This window comes from Cyrtonyx montezumae, unplaced genomic scaffold (assembly GCF_038088225.1).
Source record: "Cyrtonyx montezumae isolate F1298 unplaced genomic scaffold, pur_monq_1.0 scaffold_12, whole genome shotgun sequence".
NCBI classification, from domain to species: Eukaryota; Metazoa; Chordata; class Aves; order Galliformes; family Odontophoridae; genus Cyrtonyx; species Cyrtonyx montezumae.
Genome location: NW_027071848.1, coordinates 10,969,639 through 10,991,901, shown reverse-complemented (window position 1 = coordinate 10,991,901; position 22,263 = coordinate 10,969,639). Strand labels below are relative to the sequence as shown.

At 39.2% G+C, this 22,263-nt stretch overlaps 1 protein-coding gene across 5 annotated transcripts in view; it reads right to left on the bottom strand.

The window, feature by feature from the left end:
* The window catches only part of YAP1 (Yes1 associated transcriptional regulator), an 80,236-nt gene that overhangs the window by 9,217 nt on the left and 48,756 nt on the right, over positions 1–22,263 (bottom strand). For 2 of the 5 annotated variants that reach the window (XM_065730026.1, XM_065730030.1), the window contains exons 4-6: positions 18,576–18,689; positions 6,319–6,512; positions 4,780–4,821 (exon numbers count right to left, since the gene is read on the bottom strand). In XM_065730026.1, coding sequence (XP_065586098.1) covers positions 4,780–4,821; positions 6,319–6,512; positions 18,576–18,689 — 350 coding nt within the window. The remainder of the gene's footprint in view (positions 1–4,779; positions 4,822–6,318; positions 6,513–18,575; positions 18,690–22,263) is intronic. The other 3 variants (XM_065730027.1, XM_065730028.1, XM_065730029.1) reach the window with 3 other exon arrangements.

The following is a 22,263-nucleotide window of genomic DNA, read 5'->3' as shown; positions in this document are numbered from 1 at the left end:
CTTTACATGAGCCAGTTGTAACATTTCTGATGCTAAACTCTGCTCGAGTATCAGAACTTTCACGGGCTTCACTCAGGTGGAAGAGAGGCATTAGGAGAATGAGAGGACCACTGCACTTTGGGCTAATATCAGTACCAGTTCTTCACCTGAAGTATTTATATTCTTACTTGAGAGCTACAAAGATAAAACAAGTGTAGAAAAGACAGAAAAAGATGAAGACAAATGAATTCAGCACTGAGGAGTTATGCAATTAGAGAAGAGTAAGGGGAAAACTTAAATCATTCAGTGTGGCAATCATGAAAACCAGCAAAATTAATTCAAGAGGTGATAGTGATAGAGCGATAGTGACAGAGCATTGCGTACACTTGGCATGGGACTCAATTCTACGTCACGCCTTTTGCATGAACACTTCAAACAAAAGCTTCTGAACAACACCTCTGCAAGCGTGGATAGGGCAGCATGAATTGGAATAAACATTTGTAAATAGTCTGGTTTCTCGTCTGGTTTTGCAGTCCTCTGCTGTACCACCGCTTCAAACCCTTCGTGCTATGTATCAGCCCACACCTCCAAGCACTGCACCTCCCCAAATGGTGTGTCCCCAGAGCACCAGGAAGACAAGTATGTGTCAGCTGGAGTCAGCAATTAGCCACTGCTCCATGGCCTCCCCCTGCCAATCTCTGTGTGCTTCTAGCAATAGCTGTCTCAGACTCAGGTCAAAGTGACTCATCTTCTACTGACCAATTGCTTTAGCAGTACTTATGGCCTTTTTAAAACACAAGCATCTCCCTTATAGCTCCTTTTCTTGTGAGCTTAATATCCCTGAAGTGACTAAAGAAGTATTTCTTTGGAAAAGAAGTTTCCTGTGAATGCTTTCCAGAAATGTTTCAAGCTGGTGAAAGTTATCAAACATCAGCTAAAATGAAAAAAAAAAAAAAAAAAAGAATTAACAGAAACTGAAATAACATTTCAAAAGCAGTTACTATTTAGCACTACAAGTGCTTATAATTCACACACATAATAGCAAATATAAAACCACTGAACAGTAACAGGCAGGCCAAATGTCTTGGCAGATTCTTCTATGACGTGAGGAGCGTTCAGTACGTCCCTCTAAGGTTGATAAGGAATAAACCTTGGGGCAACAGTACAGACAGCCAGAGAGGCACTTCACAAGATAAAAAGGACAAAAAAAGATGGAGACAACAAACAGAGAACACATTCCACATACACAGAACTACCAAGAAAACAGCACAAAGATACTGGAACCCAGCAGAATGCACAGGAAACAGGGCAGTTTCTGGTTGTAACACAGTTCTTCATTCAGTGCTGATAGGAACCAACAGATACCAAACAAACTAACAGATACAGAGAAACCTGTCCCACAGGTGGCTGCATGGTAAGCTTATCTTATTAGAAAATGGCTTGATATTACTGGCAGAAAAAAGAAGAAATCTCCCAGACTTTGCAGAATGAGACTGTATAACACACGAGAATAACACCACCAGTTCCTCAACATAATTTGTCCCTCTCTTTTTCCACTGTATACTGGAAGACAAGGAATACATTACCAAATCACTCATCCAATTTTATGATTTATGTACAAATTGACTGAAATCTGCTTTAAGTGAGATGCTGACAGTTGAATGCTAAATGTAGAAAACTGAAAGGAGAACTACTGGAGGTCGAAAGAAAGTCAAGCCATTCAATCCCTTAGCTGAGACAGATATATATCTTAGGATAGTCACAAACAGTCACAAAGATGAGAACAAGTGGATGGACAGTTGGTTTTCTCAAATTCCATGGATAAAGCCACAGCCAAGAGTGCTTGTTTATATGCAATAAATATGGAAGACAACTTTTGCTTTAAATTCTTCTGACTTGGACGTTTTCAGAATTATAATAATGCACGTCCTTATTCAAACCAGAAGAACCTTTTATAGGACTTAAGAGGAAAGATGAAGCTGAGCAGTTGTTTAATCTTTCTGGAAGATCATTCAGAATTAAGGCCTCCACAGTAACACTGAGTACACTACAGGATACTACAGCATCATGGCAGAGGGACAACTAGCAAGGACACATTTACTCAGAACCAGAAAACTTGACAAAAATACCAACTTTGAATCTAAGCTAGGTGACAAAAACCTCAAGAAGCTTGGGCTACATGAAGGATGTCAAGCTAGATGACTTCTGACATTCCTTTCTAACATCTTTGATGCTACGATTAAGAAAAGCTCAGAGATCAAGTTAAAAGCTGAAAAAAATATTTCTCAGTGTTCATTTATGTAAAGAGAGAAATAATGAAAGGCAAACTACAAGAATGCTGGTGTGAGGTAGTTTATTTACTAAAGGAAGACTTTCACAGGCTCTAAATAAGACTGAGTATTCTGAGAATTAAAAGCACTGAATGTAGGAAAATTTTACTTTTATTTAAGCCTTAAAAGAACATATAAAATTTAGCAAATGTTTATTGTCATGAAAGCAGAAAATTTCCCTAAGCCTCATGGATTTCATCCACAAAGGGATGTATCTGTACACAAGAAGAATTTGACTGGAGAGCATTATTCCTCTGAAGATTTTCCAGATTCACCAAATTGACCATGATCCAATCAGATGTACATTTTGGGATTTCAGTAACAGCAGCACTACAGCAGACAACATTTGATTCTATAGCACAAAGCATCAAGGAAATAATTTCCAGAAATAGTTCTAATGGCTGTAAACAAAAAGAGAAGGAATTTAGGTTAGATGTTAGGAAGAAATTCTTTACTCGGAGGATGGTAAGGCCTTGGCACTGCTGCGCACAGAAGCTGTGGATGCTCCACCCCTGGAAGTGTTCAAGGCCAGGCTGGATGGGGCCCTGGGCAGCTTGATCTAATGGGTGGCAACTCTGCTCACAGGATGGGAGATGGATCTAGGTCTTTCAGGTCTCTTCCAACCTAAGCCATTCTATGACTCTCTAACCATCACCTTCCATATGCAGCTGCTCGTTACATTATTAAAGTGACTTACGAAAACACATTTAGGTGATACAACATGAATGACTAGTATTACAAAACTAAAGTTGACATGGTTACATACTTTTCTACCCACCAGGACTCAAAGCTGTCTTGGCTCATTATCAAGTGCAGACTAAAACTGATCCCGGTCAGGTGAGTACAGCTGGGAGCCTGCTATGAGGTTGAGTTTAAAGGTAACTGGAATTCTTATGCTTACCTAAGTCCTTTCACTGGTTCCTATCCCAAACAAATCAGGCTGATCAATACACATTTTCAAATTATTAATAAGGTCCCTCAAGTTTTTACAGCTTTTCACTGCTTAAGCCAGAATCTCAGTAAGTTCAAGAAATCTGATCTTTGTGAGATAAGGATGAAACCGATTCCAAAGATTTCCATTTGCTGCATATTTCTAAGCTGGCCACAGGAAGATGTCACTTTGAAAGAGGGAACAACAACATGATGGAGTTTCCAGGCATACCATGAAAGAGAGAATACAGTTTTGGCATTCAGCAAGAAAAGCATCACTTCTGAATGACCTAATCGTAGCAGAAGATAAGGTGTCTCAAACTGGTGTGCAGGGGTGTGTTTCTCTGTTTATTTCTTTTTATACCAGCAACTTCTAAGTAATTTTTAATCTGCCTTCACTAACCAGGTCTAACACTGATAGATGGGAACACAGTATGATTAGTGCTTGGTAAATGATTCAAATACTTGGGTTATGACTACATATCAGGTAAAATGCTTCGGTTTTAGCACTGTCAGATATGTTTTTTCAGAATGTCAGTACTGCCTCCGAAGTCTGAATTTCTCATTTTGAAGAAAATCTTCTCAGAAGAATTAGTAATGTATGAATTCTACTGTATGCTTCAGAGTGCAATAGTGTACCTGCACTCATAACTTCCAAATACATGGTTCTCTCTTTTATTCCAGGTTTCTTGCATAGTGTATGATATTGTAGAAAAACAAAGAACAATACAAGCCAATATAAATATTGTCCTAAAAGCCAGTGGATCAAGAATAATGTTAGTAATAGCAAGCAATAAGCTGCCTGAATACATCCATAAATCCACCCTTTCAGGGATTCATTCCATATTCAACTTCTGAAGTGCCTGAAAAAAGTCCACTTTCAACTGTTTATTGTGTTACATATTCCAACCATTATCATTTGCTCTGAGCTTGGAAGACTTTATAGAATAATTGTTTCCAGTGGAGAAAATGCATCTTTGCAAGAGCTGGTCAAATCTCAAAACGGAATAATTACAAATATATTGCCACAGCAATTACGTTATTAATCTAGTCTATTAAATAATTATTACACTGTACATGCTTAAAAACAATAAACATTTAAAGTAATTTTTATTAACAGATTTACAGACATTCTATAGGGTCACACCTGCTCACACGGATTGATGAGAACATTCATATGAATAGAATTTAAAAGCCACAAACTACTACCTTAGAAATAATGAGAGGTTTGTTTTTAATACGCATCTTGATGACATCAGGACTGGAACAGCGGTATCTTCAAGAATGCTAAACAAGAACACTGCTTTCAATGCAGAAAAATGTGCAATGTGCTCCTCACTGCATTTAAATATTGATATCAAGTTGTGGTAATGCAGCACTTAAAAATAATGTTAGGGTTGTGATCAGAGAAATGGTTCAAAAACATGTATGGCAGAGCTGGTTTGTTCTTAGAATGCCTTTATGTAGCAAAGTTCCTCAGCTAGTCTAATCTAATGCTTTCATGTTTCTAATTAAGCTGAAACATCAGTTAAGAGCCTACCTGATGTTTTGGAGAATTTGCTGTGCTGGGATTCCGCATTGCCTATGAGTAAAAATAAGATGGATAAAAATTACTTTAGCTGCATGTTTTGCCTGTGCAGGCTGTCTTATAAACACCACCTTGTAGTATCAAGCCCCCAAGACAGGCCAGATGAGACAGGTTAAGGGAGTTAAGAAACTACAAAAATCATGAGACAGTGAAACAAAGCTCACAGATTTACCAAGGATGTGTGTTTTAACAGAAAAGCTGGATGCCCAGGGAGAACAACACAAAGGGAACTGGCTGTCACCTGCTCCAAAGTTAGTCAGATTCTCAATGACAACTGAGGCAAGAAGAAAATTAGAATGCCTACCTAGAAGCATGCTAGCGCAGGGTAAGATGTTTGCTGGTGGATTAATAGCAAAGCAGGAACAGCAGAGGCCCAGGTGCTTAAGCAGGGAAAGTCCTAACACCATCTTTACAATGTATTCTTACTTAGAGCACTACAAAAACTAACAGCTTTAAAGATGACCCATCTTACACCAAGAGATGCTGAAGATCCTTACAAAACAAGCCCTGACTACAAGAGGTAATGGGAGTCAGATTCCAGGACAGAATGCTGCAGGTGATTAAGAAAGAGAAAAGCTGTCTTTGAGGAGATTATTATCCTCTCCCGATACAAGACCCATCACCCAAAGTGAGAAGGGAACAGGGTAAGATTTTAAATGTTTTTCTTCAAAGAAAAGATTAGTGCTTTCTTCAGTGTCAAAAAAGAAAACCAAAGAACATCCTAAGTACCTTGCAGAATGGCAGCTAACTCTTTTAAAACATACAGATGGAAAAGTGGAAGCAGAAGGCTTAAAGTGAAAAAGAAGCCAAGCCCAAATTCAAAATCCAGAGATTCCAATGTCCAGTGCTATACTTTGACATTCACCATGGCAATACTTAATGTAGTAGGAAACACTAGAAGAAATAGCCCGGAGCCTAATAATGAAGTCTGAAATTCCTCATCATAAGAAAGCCAGTAGTTCAAAATGCAGCATGAGTGATTGAGTTGTTCCATGCTCTCCTCCGCTGTTACACAGATGAGATTTTCAGCAGCAAGGTGTCTCTCTTCAACGTTTTGTTCACAAACTTGAAAAGTACTGTAGAATCCTACAGGCTGACATGTTCTTCTGAAAGAGAAATACTTTCCTCTATTTAAAAGGGAGAACTAGTGCAACTGTGGGAACCAGCTTCTTTCTGCATGACTCAGAACTCAAGGACTATGAGACATATTCTCAAGAGGAATCCCCAGTCAGATCAACAGTCCACGATACCATCCTAATAGCAAAGAAACCTGATCTCAGAAAGTTTTGTTAGAGAGGGAGGAAGGCAAAGTCCTTCAGTGGGGTAAGTCAGATGCTTTCACTACCAATCTGATACCAGTAACAGAACGACTTCAGACCTTTTTAAATCTCAAAGCTTTTTGTACAGTTATTAGTCTTTGAGACTCAGTGAAACAACTTAGCCAAAACAAAACAAGACATACAGAAGAAATAGCGGAAGTAGGTGTCTAACCTGTGGCCTCACCTGCCGAAGCAGTTCTTGATGCTTCAGTCTCAGCCTTTCCTTCTCCATCTGTAGCTGCTGAAGTCTCATCTGTTGTTGCTGATTGGAGCTACTCCCACCCATCACACCACCTTGGGGACTCTGAGGAGCCAGTGGGGGTGGCTGTTTCACTGGAGCACTTTGGCTGATTCGCTGATTCATGGCTAAGGAACCAAAACAATAAGTGTTTAAAAATAAAATTCAAGCAAATACAAGGCAAGTACTATCCTCAGTCAGAATACAGAAAGAAATTACAAGCCATGCCCATACAAAACTTGCAGTGACACTGACATTCAGCATGAAACGCATGCTCACATATTATTCCTGTGAAATAAATGCAACATTCTCATGTTTAAGTGTAAAACTTGTCCTAAACGCTCCTGAAAACAGAGTAAAATGTGTAAGGTGGTGAAAAATGTCAAAAGTGGTGGGAAAATATTTCAATTTTTATTAGAATGCTTATTCTCTCTTCTTCCTAATACATTATTTTCAGTGTAGACGCAAATAATACAAAAAAACTTTTCTTGTTCACATGAAATCTTAGAATCAACACACGGAATGACATCTAGCTGCCTTTGGTTACATGCTACCACTCTGTGCAGTGGGGTACAGCTCACACAACAACCATTCACATAATTTTAGGAATCAGTTTTGAGTACTACAGATACACTTCAGACTTCGAGAGCATCCTGACACGTGCTAGTACAGGAATGGCAATGAATTACACAGACAAAAATATTACCATTTACACAAGAATATTTTAGTAATTCTTTGCTTTCTGCTTCCTCACAAAGGTTACACGATACATCTTTTCCATGCAACTAATGCACAATGAGAGCCCAACTTCCCTTCCCCCAGAAAGCAAGATCTAAACCGATTTTGTTTTATAAAACAGTACGTATACTTGACAGACTTGATGTTCCCTCCACAACAGAGTTAAAGTCAGCAGAGGCACAGGAGCTCCCACAACGGAACAGAAGGCTGGCAAAGGCTGAATATACCATAAGGGCACTATTTTCAGAGGCTTTCAAGTTTTGCAATTAGCTCTCCATCTTGTAATGAACAGCCTGAATCTGTTATCAGTAACAGTATGCTGCACGAGGCACTTGTAGAAGCAGTCATGGGAGAAGTAGGATTATTTTTTTCCCTGAGAATGAGGATTCTGGTTTATGAGAACTAAGAGAAAAAGGAGTGTTTCTCTTAGGATGCCAGCTTGCTTTGGTGCAAAGAAAATTGTATGTCGTCTCAGCCTGAATTAATGTTTTCATCATATAAAAGAGGATTCCTGGAACATGAACACTTAAAAGTTTATTTCTTAGAGAATCTGTATCATCTTTTCACTCAAAAGCCCTTCAGTCTCCACTGTCTTTTGAGTGTTCAACTTCAGGTACACAAGTGCCTTTCTTTTGTTCCAGGAAAGTCTGAAAACATCTATCTCACAGCAAAAATGGCTGTTTCTTCACAGCCTTACCCCTTCCCCTTGCCACAGCTTGTCTTTCCAGTGAGAGGTAATGTGTGAAGAAGAACACCCGTATTACTTACTGCATTAAGAAGAGACAAGAAAACAGCCAATAGCTAAGAGATCAGTTCTCCAGTTTAACCATTCCATGGTTCTCGCAGAGCCAACATTCTAAAGGAACAGTGGCTTCTATTTTCATCAAGTGTTGAACAGCTTCAAGTAATTTGAAATAATATTTTATATCATTACTCAGAAACAGTTTTATAGGATCACAAATGAAATGAAAACTTCCTGTAAAGGTGAGTAAACAGGTGAAGCAGGAAAAGAAACTGGATCCAAGTGCAAGCAGAAGAAAGAGTAAATACGAAAAGGCTGGAGATTCAATTCCAGCCAGCAAGTCTCATCCTGAGCCAGTGAAAAACAGAATAATAATGGGGAGTTAAAGATGCAGTGGACACAGCTTAAAATGAAGCAGTTTGTCAGATAATTAGCACCTGAACTGGTGAAGTTCAAGAAGTGACCAGTAGCCAAACTGCTTTAGTATATGAGCTACGATCCCTAGACCAACAAAAGGAAGGGACAGGACAGCCTGTTACTCTGCTGAGCAAGCCACAGAATGTCCATGTGCCCCGAGACAGCAGAAGACACTAAGCAAAAATTGCAACAGCAACCAACAGCACCAACTGCTGTCCTGCAAAGGATGAGAACAACACACACAAGCTCCACTGGACAACTTCTGCTGGAAGACTGATAGCACTTAAGCTGCCTACATTTACCAACTCAAGGAAAGTCAAAGCTAAAGAACACAATGCAAGAAAGGATGCCCATGCAGTAGCTTTCAACAAGTTGAACATGACACTATTGGATTGGGAAATGCATCTTCCCCTTCATCCCTTTTTACTCAGAATTCTACACAGCCTAGAGCCAGGAGAATGCCTTTTGCTTTTTGCATCTTACCCTCCTATACCTTGAAAACAGATAACAAGAGGGGCTTGCAGGGGACAAGTGAAAAGAAGTCTTCTCCCTGCTGTTATCTAATTCTGTAACACCAGCAGAAGTCTGTGCTACACTTCAGAAGTTCCGTGACTCAAATCCTGCTATTAAACAAGATGGAAGGTCAATTACTGTTGAAAGGAAAGGGGAACAAAGGTTATAAAATTAAAATTACCCAAAAAATTACCTACAAAAGGCAATCTAAATCAAAAGAAAACTCCACAGCTTGTAAAAATTAAGTACCTAGAGGCTGAAGAATATCAATTTTCACTTGGTTAAAAACTCCCTTTTCACGATGTAGTCTCCAATGATATCACTCTTGCCCCAGAGTTCCTGCCTCATGGAGTTCACAGCCAAGCTGTGTCACAGGTAACCTCACAAATTCAACACTTTCTAACTTCAACTAGACATTCAGGTCTAATGTTATTAACATCTCTTCAATACATTTAAATTTGCTTTTCCTGCATGCAACATACCAACAGTACTTCCATAGGTGCCTCTTCCACTAACATGTAACTTTGAGAATAATTTCCCTCTCGTGCCAAGTTTTCCAAATTTTATACACCCATATCCTTCTGACAGCTGCTTATATTATTCCTATTCACTCTGAGGAAAATTGGAGTTACCTTTCATATCTATTGACTTGCAATTTAAATTGTAATCATATTTGTGAAATCACATTTGCCTGGCATTTTCCACTTTATTCCAATAAACAGATCACTGAAATGCCTACTAATGTTATTTCTCCAACTAAAAGTGCATCCCAAACAGGAACATCACAAAATACCAATATTTCAGTGTATTATTCATATCCACCAATAAATACCTGGAGACAATGAACTGTATTACTGGTTAACTCTTCTGAAACAGAACTGAAGATCAAGTTTCTGAATTCCTGTTCAGATACTCACTGAAAGTATTTTTTAAGCATTTCACTGTTTGAAGAACAAGTGTAAAGGACTTCAACTTCAGAACAGATCACGAAGCTGCTTTTCATGCAAAGGGAATATTTTGCCTATGAAATTAAACTATAAGTTTGGGGACTGAAAAAAAAAAAGACATAGCTGAATTCTACTGACTTAAAAACGTACCCAAGTGAAGAACCAGTGGTAAGAAAACACAATCATCAGCCATTTTGGCTGATTACACAATCATGTAATCTTCATGATAAACAGGAATAAGAATGTAATTTTCGATCACTTCCAACACAATATTTAATTGAAGGAAAGCAGGAAAACATCTTGTTTCAAGTGGCAGGGAAAAACAGGTTTTAAAGTTTTCAGGGCTTTGTTGTTCCATTTTTCTACAGTTCTCAGTTTCCAGTACTTATAACGATGTGATTGTACACATTTGCACACTAGAGAATACACTGATCAGTGGAATCTCATAGAAGTACCGTTTTTTTCACACCTCATGAGCCTGTGACAATTCAGGCAGACACAGCACTTTTAAAACACCTTGAATTCGAAGGCAGAGAGCTTCATTTATCTATTAAGAGTTGGGACTTATCAGATTTTCTGATGCATCCTGTTCCTTACCATCCAGGAGTATGGAAGGCATTTAAATAAGGGGCTCTGCACCCACACAGAGAAGGCTGCAAAGACCTCACAGGCAGACAAGGAACAAACACGTCTTTGTTTCTAGAAGAGGGGGATTTGAGGGAGGAGAAGGAGGGGCAGACAAGTTAAAAAAAAAAAAAGGGGGGGGGGGCGACTTGAGACAGTAAAAAAGATCTTGCAGCCCTATAATATGGCTTAGATTTACATTCTGCACAATGCAGACAATCATAATAGCTGCAATATGCTTTTGGGAACAGATTAAGAATTAGCAATTTTCAAACGTTAACAGAGAATATCTTAACTAAACTCAGCAGCCAAATGCTTGTACCATACTGTACCAGAAAATACTTGACAGTTACTGAAAGGAGTTTAGGCCACTGTCTATACCCTTAATGAAAAAAAAAACCAACAGGGCAAATTAATTACCAGGCATTGGTGCTGGAAAGAAAAGGCCAGCATATTGGTAACAACTCCAACATAAAAGGCTAATTCGCTCCCAAGATCCCGTGCCAGTTTAAATCATGTCCCAGGGCACTGACAGTTTGTGTTAACACCGTACGTTTCCTCCATGCTGAAATGCATGCAAGAGCTGCTGCAGAGCGCCCGTACGGTTACTAAAGCTAAGTTTTTATCTCCAAATGGAAAGATATTTACATTTATTTAAGCAAACAACAGAAACACCTCACTATCTAGACAAGCTGTAAAGTTTACTGTCCTTAAAAGTCAGAATCAGCATTTTTGCTGAAGGAACTGGAGAAGAGCACTTCTCCCCTTCAGGTTCCCAGTCATCTTGTGGGCCTCTTTAGTCTATGGCCAGGTTTACAAATGACGCTAGCTTGCACTGCTGCAACAGAGGCAAAAATCTGTTCAAAATGAAAAGAGCAGTGAAGAAAGAAAATTTACCAGCAGGATTTATAAGAACAACTCTTGGAAATAATTAAAGCTGTTCTCTTTTTAGAGATATCTGGTGCAACAATTTGTGATGTACCAATTTGAGACGAGTCACATTTCTATATTGCACTCCTTACACTGTATTGTTCTATTACTCAGCAGCACTGAGGCCCCTGGGGTGCTGAGCCCAGAGCAGCTGAGGGGAGGCCTGATGGCAGCTGCAGCTCTCACAGGGAGCAGAGGGGCAGCGCTGGGGGTGAGGGACAGGGTCTGCACCACAGGGCAGTGGGCATGGCCTGAATCCTGAAGAAGTTGCAGACATGGGGTTTGGATTTTGGGTAGTCCTGCATGGAGCCAGGAGTTGGACTTGAGGATGAACCTTGTGGGTCCTTTCCAACATGGAACATTTTGTGATTCCATGATTCTGTGAAGTATTCACATACTCCAGAGCTGGACTACTGGATAAAATAATATATAAGCTGATGCAAACGTTATCTGTTATGGAAGTGTGTCCAAATTGCAGATTGATTATTCTATGTTTACTGTTTGTATTTAAATGAAATTTGTGTTTTTCAGTTTCTTCTTCTATCATTACAGTGCCACTGATAAGAAGTATAAATTACAGTTCTTTGTTTTCTTTTGATAAAATCGACACTGCTTTTAAAAGTCTGCGCCAGCTTGATTGATGTAGCACCAGTAAGATCTCCAGACAGACTCTTAACCCACTAGGAACTAAATGGAGTAAAATGCTGTTGTTCATGGATCTAGCTCCCCTCCCAGCAGCCAGCAGCAGTATTTATGACACACTTTTGCTTGACTCCTATCAGTTTCAGAACTGAAATATTCCACCCTTCAGCCCAAAGAGCAAATCTAAACAGGATTTGGCAGTAACATAAATAGCTAAAAGAAACTTCTGCTCAGTACATATAGAAGTGACATCTTACATTATTTAAAGAGAAATTAAAATTTCTTAAGATGAAATTATTTTCCTAATATTTGATCTTATTTTTAAATCTACATATAAAATGCAACTGAGAGTACAGTTGTTAGTACTGTAGGAGGACTGCTCAGGACACATTGCACAGGACACGTGATGCGAAGAGACCTCAACTAATACCATTCAAGTTTAAGCTGTGTGTATGAGAAACCCTGAAGACAGGATGTAAAGCAGGACTCCCAGCTGATCAGAGCCCATCCCTTCCCAGTGAAGATGTGGCAAGGCATATTTAATCAAAGCTGGTATGCATTTTAGACCAAAGTTTAATCAGCAAAGAATATGCATACAGGCATTAGTGGTGAACAGTTTCATTGCTCACTTACCACATAACACTTCCTGGGTTAATTAAAACAAAGGACAGGCTTCTGTATAACTTCTTACAAAATCATATGACATTTTTAAATGCAGGTTTCCTTCAAATCATTTGTTCACTGTTCGAAGTGCACATGCCCTGTGTAAAATGTGTAAAACCATCTACACATTTTTCTCCCTAAATCTCCATCATAAAACTGTTTTCTGTAAAAAAGAAACTGAAATTGTGTTTCAACGTGACTGAATTCAGAGGGAAAGAAGAAAGCTGACACTTCTTTGAATTTTAGATTATGTGTGATTAGATACAGAGTGTATAATTATTCTGTATATATATACTTAGATCACAGATAATGAGTGATCTGTTCAAAATTATACATCTTCCATTTCTAACCCTGTGTTCATTAACAGAGACACACAAACTGTAGCGCTGTAAGAATATAGTAGGAGAAAAGACCTTATGAAGAGTAGTTTTCTTTTACAGTCAAAGCTGTTCTAGTACAACAGTGGAGGTATACTTTATGCTGGCATAAAGATATTGTTACCAATAACTCTCTGCTCTTAAACAGTTATAAAAAAAACAAAAAAACACACACACAAAAAAACCCCAAACCAGAAAAACAAGTATAGACTTATGTAAACCTTTTGCCCTGAGAAATCCTCAATGAAAGTGTTTTTGTTTTCCTTTTTATTAGTATATGAAATATTCTACATCAGCTAGTACGCACACTACTTGTGGGCAGATTTAATGCTATCTTCAGTGAGCCGTATTCAGTGAAGATATTTAAATAATACATACTGCTTTTGAATAAAACAACATTTCATTTTCTCTTTTGTGATAAACAACTAACAACCACTGACGATCACTACCATTTTATAAGGGCAGTGTCTTCAAAATGAAGGGGTCCTTACCAGTGAAATTTCATCTGCCTTTGCTTTCTTTGACACTAATTCAGTAAAAACTGACATTGCTCAGTATGTACACATTCTGAGACACGTCCCAAAACAAGCAAGTCTTTCCCCATCCTAAGTGATCTTAAATTGTTCTTCTGGAAAACAGAAGTAGGGAGGAATCTAATAACAACAACCCTTTCAGATGAGTCACATCCATTTTGTGTTAGTGACAGGGCATGTGAAGAGGATATGTCATTGAATTTGCAGATCAAAACCAACTGTGGCTTATGTTCTGCTTTTGTATGAAAATGGAAGGTGGATCTCAACCTCACAAAATCTACAAGGCCACCGTGTCCAGACAAAGGGTCTGTGTTTCTTTCTGACAAAAAGCCACAAAAAGTATTGCAGACTGGAGTTCTTAGCTTTGGCAAGACAAACCAATGAGTAGAAACACGTACTAAACAACATGTTAGACAAGTATAGATAAGAAAATAACATTATGGAATACTTCCTTTTAATTTCCTTCAGTAGTTCTTCATAAGCCTCTTCATTATTTTAAAGACACAATGTTATCGCATTACAAAAGAAGGAAGCAGAAAACACTGATGCATATATTCCATACTGTGCCCTTAATCATCCAACTTACGTTGTTTAATCAGCTACTAAATAGAGAGCCCCTGTGGCACTTCCCATAGTGATGTTAAAACACCATCTTGCTATCCCTTCCCCCTCAACCAAAATTCATACAGACTTTAGCAAATTATTATCACGATCCCTAAGTGGGAGTGATAAAAATGTTGAGGCAAGGATTTCAATCTGAGGTCGCATAATACCCCATTTGGCAGCTCTGACATAAAAAAAAACCAGAAGAGACTGGGATACCTAACGCGAGTTTGATCACTACTAACAAACCTCTGAAACTGAAATTTAGAATAAAACAATAAAACTGAAGGAATATTGTGTTGAACTCCTGGAGACAGGCTTGCCTAGCTACCCTTGTGGAGTACTATTGTTCAAATTAAGGTTTATGTTAACCCAAAAGAGACAGACAAATCAATTGCCAGTTTCCAATGTTTTTTCCACTTCAAAGTTCACCGTCTCATTTTTCAAACCAGGTACCCTCAAAAGGCAAATTATTTTTACTTGTGCTTCAAAAAACAGTCCTACCACCTGCAAGCTGAAGTAACAGTTAAAATCCCTTTAACGGGATTTGATACCAAAACCATTTCTTGGAAACCTGTAGCAATAAAGTTGAATGATTCCAAACTTCCAAGTGGTTCTAGGAAATTTAATTTTATAGGAAAAGCAGATGTTCATCTACTTCACCAGCTCCAGCAACTTAGAATGGCTAGCTTCATACATGAAGACATTCTTTGACTACCAAGAAAACATACCGGCGTTATCTGGAAGGCCTAAGAAAAACATTAGGGTCTATGAAGAACAACCAACGGACAATAGTGGAAGCTGGTAAAAGACCAAGCTGTACAATACACAAACTTGATCTGAGTGATTCTCTTACAGAAACAACCTTGAAAGTACTAACATGAAGCCCCTTCCTAAAAGGCCTGTAAAGGTACTGAGAAAGACTGGTCAGCATGTTTATACCAGATGCTCCACTGGTACAAAGAACGCTGCTGACACAGGCCTGAGGAAGGCCTTGCCCATCTCCCTGCCTTTGATCCCATTCATCTTTTCACAATTACCTGTGCTTAGCATGAGAAGACCCTCCTTTAACATCTAGGAAAGGACTACGTAAGAGAGTTTGTCAATACCTCAAAATTATTCTGATGCCAAATACACAAACCTGGAAGACCAACATCTGAGCCATGAGACTTCATGGTGCTGTAGCTGAAGACTTCAAGGCCACTTTGATCCAAGACTCGGGTCTGACAGATTTGAAGTTCTTATCCCCAGCCTGGTGCAGTCAGATAGCAGACCAGCGTACTTCACAGCAGGGTATTCTGACCAGAACTCTTATCTGATCCATTAGTCTTAAAAGACCATTTCAGGAATCATATCAGTTACATCCTTTTCTTTCTGTTTCAAACACATGAATGCTATATCCAAATTCTCTTTACCGGTTACATCCGTAGGTGTGTCTGCCTAAAACAATTTCTTTAAACATGATCCTCCTTCGTCCCTCTTTTTTAGCCTCATTAATGGAAAACTGCCAGCACTGCTTTTAGAAGGAGTATATGCACGCCTACTACAGAAAATGAGGATGAACACAAAGCTGCCATCTGAAGAGGAACATGCCAACAAATAAGGGCTGTCTCCCTGGACTTACAAACTCAGAAGCAGAAAAGGCAAAGACACTTCAAACCCTCTGTTTCTGAATACTGAAACAGGAGAGTGTGTTTGCCCATACCGTTCAACAGCTTCATTGTTTTCAGAGGTTCTTCAGATGAGTGAGTGAAAGTGGCACTACCAAATGAAAAATATTTTTTTACCCTCATTTTCACTTAATGTTAGTATTACAATGATCAAAAACTTTAAAATTACAAAGATGAAGTCACCTAAGTTTCCTTCAGGAAGGATTAGTAGTAAAAAAAAAAAAAGTGAAACCCAAGCCCATACTTTAAAATACATCAATAGAAAAATATGGTGATGTAGGGATGAGGATTTTCAACCAACATTAAACATTGAAAAGTAAACTCCTGAGTCACTCATGTTCTATTTAGGGTCACAGCACATATTAGTTGAAGATCTCTATGAGGGAAATAAATGTAAGGCTTGGTAAGTTAGCTCTGTCAAACTGATTTTTCTTTACTGGAGTAGCTTCAGGAGGTCACAAGCACAAAAACATCAGGAATAAGATTTTCAATTTCCTTGGCTCAAATGACAAAAACATAAACCACAATACGATGTGTACAACTTAAGATTTGAAGGAAAACTCCTTCAAGCTCACCAGCAGCTAGCAGCTTGTCTCTATTTGCCGTCACTCTAGATCAGAAGAGCTCACATGCTTTTTTTTTCTTTTTTTTTTTTTCCCTTTCCTGCCCCTTTCAGTTACACTTGAGCTCTTTGACTGAAAAGGTCTGGAACAGATTAAAAGTCCGACCACAAAATAAAGAGCCTTGGCATGTACTCAAGCCTGTCTGGGATACACATACACAGTGGGCCCAAAAAGGGAAGCTATGCAGCAAGAAACCCTTATGCAGTCTTTTGGACATTTCTAACTTCTTTCAGTTTAACTGCACAGCACATTTGATGGAGTTTCAGTATGCACAAAACAGGTTGCTTTCACCCTTATAGTTAAACTGTACCACCTGCAGGACTGGAATATAGTTCAGAAGCGAGATCTATCTCATTCATTACTTTTGTCAATTAGAAGTCTTTTCCTCTCACTCCATTTTAATTCCAGCTGGTATATCCGGCTCATTACTTGAAACTGCAGCGCAATGCGAAGAAAAGCAAAATGCTTATCTTGCAAGACTAATTAAGCAAATATAATTGACCTGCCCATTTTGAATGCAAAAGGCAACACTGATTTTCAAAATGATTGCTTCCTTTTCAGCCTTATTCACATGCTATGTAATTGTGAAGTTGCAAGTTACCCACACACTCCTCTTGCAACACGCAAACAGGTCTGCAACTCTGACTGCTGTTAAAGCCAAGATGGACATTTGCCAGAGTTGACAACCTTCAATATAAACCCCACCTTTGGCTCAAGTTGCACAGTGGTTCAACCTGTCTACAAACTGGAGAGCAGTTTATAAACAAAGTGTGACAATCCGGTGTTTACTCTAAGGGCAAAGGGATGTCTATGTGAGCACTCAAGCCTACGAAAGAAAAAAGCTGAAATTTCTATCAACCATTTCAGAAAAACAAAGACAAAACCAAACCAAAACAACCTAAAAACAAGAGAAGTGACTGTTGAGTTTTGCAGCTCTGTGTTTATATGGCATTCATGGAGTTAATGCCTCTCCCAAAAGGGGCCCACAGTTGTTGTTAGGTCAACCCCTGTAAAGCTTCAAAGGCTTTGTATCCCCTCAGCCTGACCTACTCAGTGATCTGCACACTGTTTTCATTTAGTTGCACTGAATCCAAAACTAAAGCTTGAAAACCACAGTGATCTCTTTTTGTTTTTTTTCCTCCCTCTTTTTTTTTTTAACCCCTACTATTTCTTCCACATCTCTGGAAAAATAACTAAAATCCAAAGGAGATGAAAATAGTAAGCTACTGGGAAAACAAATTAAGGGAAAATTAATGCATTTAATAAAGCTTACATACAGAGGTCATGACTTTAAACAAAAAATGAAGTTGTAATACCACCTTAAATACATCAGAACAACTACTTGGACTAAGAAACCAGTTCAGAGTTTATATGCTGTTGGTATTTCTATTCATCAGTGCCAATATTTTATTGAAGTGCTTGCAGCTCTGCTCTTCATATAGATCAAAATATTGCAACAAGCTGGTACCGGTTCTGCCTTGTTAAGTGTCCAGACCCAAACCTTGTGATCCCTAATTTCAGTTACCGTTTCTATTTTCAGCAACAATAGTCTAATTAATATTCGTTACCCTACGAAAAGAAGATTAAAGTAGAAACCACACAACTAAACATTTCTCTCTGCACGGTTTAAAACACTGTCGTCATGATCATCACTGTGACAAGCTGGAATTATAAGCTGGTATATGTTTCAAGTGTATTTAAACTGAACAGATTATGATTTAACAATGTCCTTGTTAGGGTAAAGCAAAGAAAAGTATCTATTTATTTGGGAATTAAAAATCTCTTCTGTCACAAATATTTGCAAGTCTCAGGGAAGAATGAGCTTGGCTGAAACTGTGTTCTCCCACTAATAGGAACGTGTTTAGATAAATCATTTCTAAAGGCCACCAGTTTAAGAAGTGAATGGATCATATGGCAAAATCCCAACCTCTAATGTTAGAAATGTTGGTGACCTACTCCTACAGGATATATGCTAATTCCTCTTTATATTTCCTTTTAAAATAAGGACATAAGTAAGTTCTTTGTTTTGAATTAGAATATATATCCTATATATTATACTATACTATGGTATATATACTGTACTCTAAAGAATTTTCAAACTATGACTGCAAACTTAAAACTGAGTGAACTGAAGCGAATCAAAAATTCTGAAGTGAGATGAACTTTTACCAAAGCGTGGGTCAAGCCTTGGGTCTAGCCAAGATGTTGTCTTGTTCTTATGGTTTATGTAGTAAATTTCTCCATCCTGGGTCATAGCTTGTTCCCATCCATCGGGGAGTGGGCCTGCAATATAGAAGGAAGGAGTTCATGGTGGACTCTTGTTTGCTCCAGCTGAAATCGATCTACAAAAAATGCCAACATTTTACATATATAACAGTACATGAAACAAAGGAGTTTCAGGTTCACGTCTAGTATTTCTAGAATAAGGACAAAGAAGTGGTGGGTGGAAAATCAAAGAACAGAAAGCACTTCTATCATCATTTTGATTTAGGATTTGGAGTTTTGTTTTATAATTTTGGGGGTCTTTTCGTGTGCTCCTGACGCTTTCTTTTTCTCTAACAATACAGTACAAAACCAGCAATAAGTCGAGCCTGCCAGAATGAAACCAGCACCAGGAAAAAAGAACAAGCACAGAGATATCACAACTCGAGTGATTAAGAGCCGGCAGCAGCAGCAAGACAACAAGACTCTGAAGTACTATTTCTCTTGATTTTTCACAGACAGTTGAAAATAAATAAATAAAAGTGACGAGCCTTAATTGCACTTCATACCATAAGTTGTGGTGAAAGCGTTAAAGCCTTAAGCAAGCAAAAACACAAACCTGAAAAACAGGAGGCAAAAAAGCAACAAAAACGTAAAGGTAAGCACAACAGAAGCAGACGAGACAAAGTGCCAGGACCAGCAGTGCTCTCGCTCACACTATGGGCAGGAAGGCACGTTCAGGGACACCACCACTTAGGAAATGGCGAAGGGAAACACATAGTGGTTTACTGGAGTCCAAAGCTGATGTCTAAATACAGAGTTCTAAAGTGCTTCCCTTATGTTACTAAAGCAGCTTTGGAGAGAACAATCCTTGGCTGCTGTACTGTTCAGAAACCACCCTCTGCTGTCTCTGTGCATCTTCACCTGTATCGTGCTTTGAATGAAAACTGTTGTCTCAGCTACACTCATCCCATTTCGTCCAACAGGTGCTTTAAAAATACACGTTTTGGAATCAGATAGATACATACTTCACAAATATCCACACTAAATGCAGGAAAAACTTGCCTGGACTTCTTTAGATTTAAATACAATCTTGAGATGATAAAGCAAAAAAGATTCACTACAAATGTTAAGAAAGTAACAGAAATTAGAACAAGATCTGTTCCAGGAAACCATCATATTTCAACCTCTCTTCTCACTTTTCCTCAGCCTGATATAACAACACACTACCAAAAGCCATCTGGCTGCCTGATTTAAACCAACAGAGCATTCTGCATAACATAATGTTTGTGTTTATTTATGTCTTACAATTTCACACATGAGATTCAAAGCACATACACCCAAAAATTAAAATAAATGCCTGAAATATCTACTACAACCATGTTCAAATTACATTATCTCTTTGCCTGTCACATTGTTCTATACTCACATTAATGCTGAAGATTTTCACTGTTTAAAGCCTTGGGGGGCAGGGACTAGATTTGTTTGGTTAATCTCAAAAGACGTTCCTGAAGGAATGTTTTAAAACAAAATAAATTAAAAGAGTAGAATCATCATTGCATTCCAGTAATACCCCAAGGCATAACAAGGGCAAGAATTTCTTACTGTAGTCTTTGGCCCAAGAAACCCCCTGCATAATACATTTCTATCTCTAACTCTTCCATTTGGGCCCAGAACGCTATCCACAGTCAGAGCTTCAGGCTGTCATGTGAGGAAAAACAGTGCCTTAGCCATTGAATATTCCCTCCCTGCCCCTAATGCTCACAAGCTTTAAATGCTGCATACAAGTAACAGCGGTACCTCAGCTTTTAGCAGAGGCCAGTAAGCAGAACAGCAAGAGAGACAACCCTGGAAAACATTCATAAATCCTAACACATCCACAGTGTAACAGGACCCTGGACGAAGTTACCATACTCAAGAAGCAGTCAACTGCCCCACCTGATGCTATTTTATAAAATACACAGGCACACAGTGACTGGCCACACATCATCCAAGTGCAGAACCTGATGGAGAACCAACATTTTTCGCTGACCGCTGAGCCAAACATCCTTGCCATGTGGGCAGACCTTCTCACTACCATTCTCCCTAGTCCTTCAAAGACACACATCCCTAGGAGATGAAACTCAGCAAGAAAATCTCTTTTGAAATGCAAAGCCAAAAAAACAGCTGGCTCTAGGAAAAACACAACTAGCCTTGGGGTGTTAGTCCTGCTGAACACTGAGTAAAGTGTATTCTGGTCCCGCATGTTCCTTTGTGGAAAATAAGAATAAAATGCCTTTGAAGCAGGATGCCAGAAGCTGATCAGTCCACCTACCTGCTGGAAGAATACTGCTTATTAGATTCAATGATGAGTAGTAGCTTCCCAGAAACCAATGCAGGGAAGGTTCTCTTTGTGCTGTAGGTCTGCCTACTCACCTGGCTGCTGCAGCAGCTATGCTTCCTCCTTGCTAAGTTCCACAAACAGCTGCAGAAATACAATGTTTATCCTAGAAACTTTTTGGCATCAGACACTGAGCTGCTTTTCTCCCTAGCCAGTAAAATGCTCCTGTTTTTCTGCGGTTGTCCCTACATTTTGTAATGGCAGTCTGAAAACTGACCAGTACTGCTTTCTGTAATTCCTGTTTAGTTTTGTGAGCAGTTGTGACACAACTGATTGTCAAGACAAGCTCAGTGTTATAGGCAAGTAACAGGAAAAACAAAAAACCATGATGAAAAGCAGCAGACATTCACACAGAACATCTAGGAAAATTCCCACGTCTCCGTGTTTTCCCAACAGGCTCAACATGAACGGAATTCCCAGCATTACTCGAGTCCCTGTTAGACAACAACAGCCATGCTGGGTGTAACCAGAAGTCTTTTCAGCACAGGCACCTGGCCTGGGTGGATGGACATTTACTGCTGCTCAGTGAACGAAAGCTGTTTGCTGTCAGACTCTATCATTTCAATAAAGCACTAAATGCACACGTACATCCAGAAAGTATAGTGGCTATGACTCACTTGGCCTCCAGGTACCTCAGGTGAACTCCCGAGGCAGTCATGTAATGGCTTGAGTCAGAAGGGACCCCAAGGATCATCAAGTCCCAACCCCACTGCCACAGGCAAGGCCACCAACCTGCAGATCTGGTACTACACCACATTGCCCAGGGCCCCGCTCAACCTGGTCTTAAAGAGTCTGCCTATTTTCTAGAAGTTAAAGGGTCTCTCTTTCCCAACCTCCTGTTAAACCTTCATAATCATTTGACATCCTACGGGAACAGGTTGAAAGAATTGGCTCTTCAGCTTGGAGAAGAGAAGGCTCTGGGGGCACCTCAGAGTTAGGGGGGATTTTAATAGCAGCATACTGGAAGTACCTGAAGGGGGCCTACAGGAAAGCTGGGGAGGGGCATTTTATAATGGCACGTAGCAAAAGGACAAGGGGAAAATGGATTTAAACTGGATGAGAGTAGATTTCAACTAGATATTAGAAAGAAGTTCCTAACTGCGAGGGTGGTGAAATGCTGGTAAGATTGTGGATGTCCCTGGAAGCACTGGAGGCCAGGCTGGATGGGGCTGTGAGCAGCCTGGTCCAGAGGGAGGTCTCACTGCCTGTAGCAGGGGGTTGGAACTGTATTACCTTAAAGCTCCCTTCCAACCTAAACCATTCTGTGATATCCTT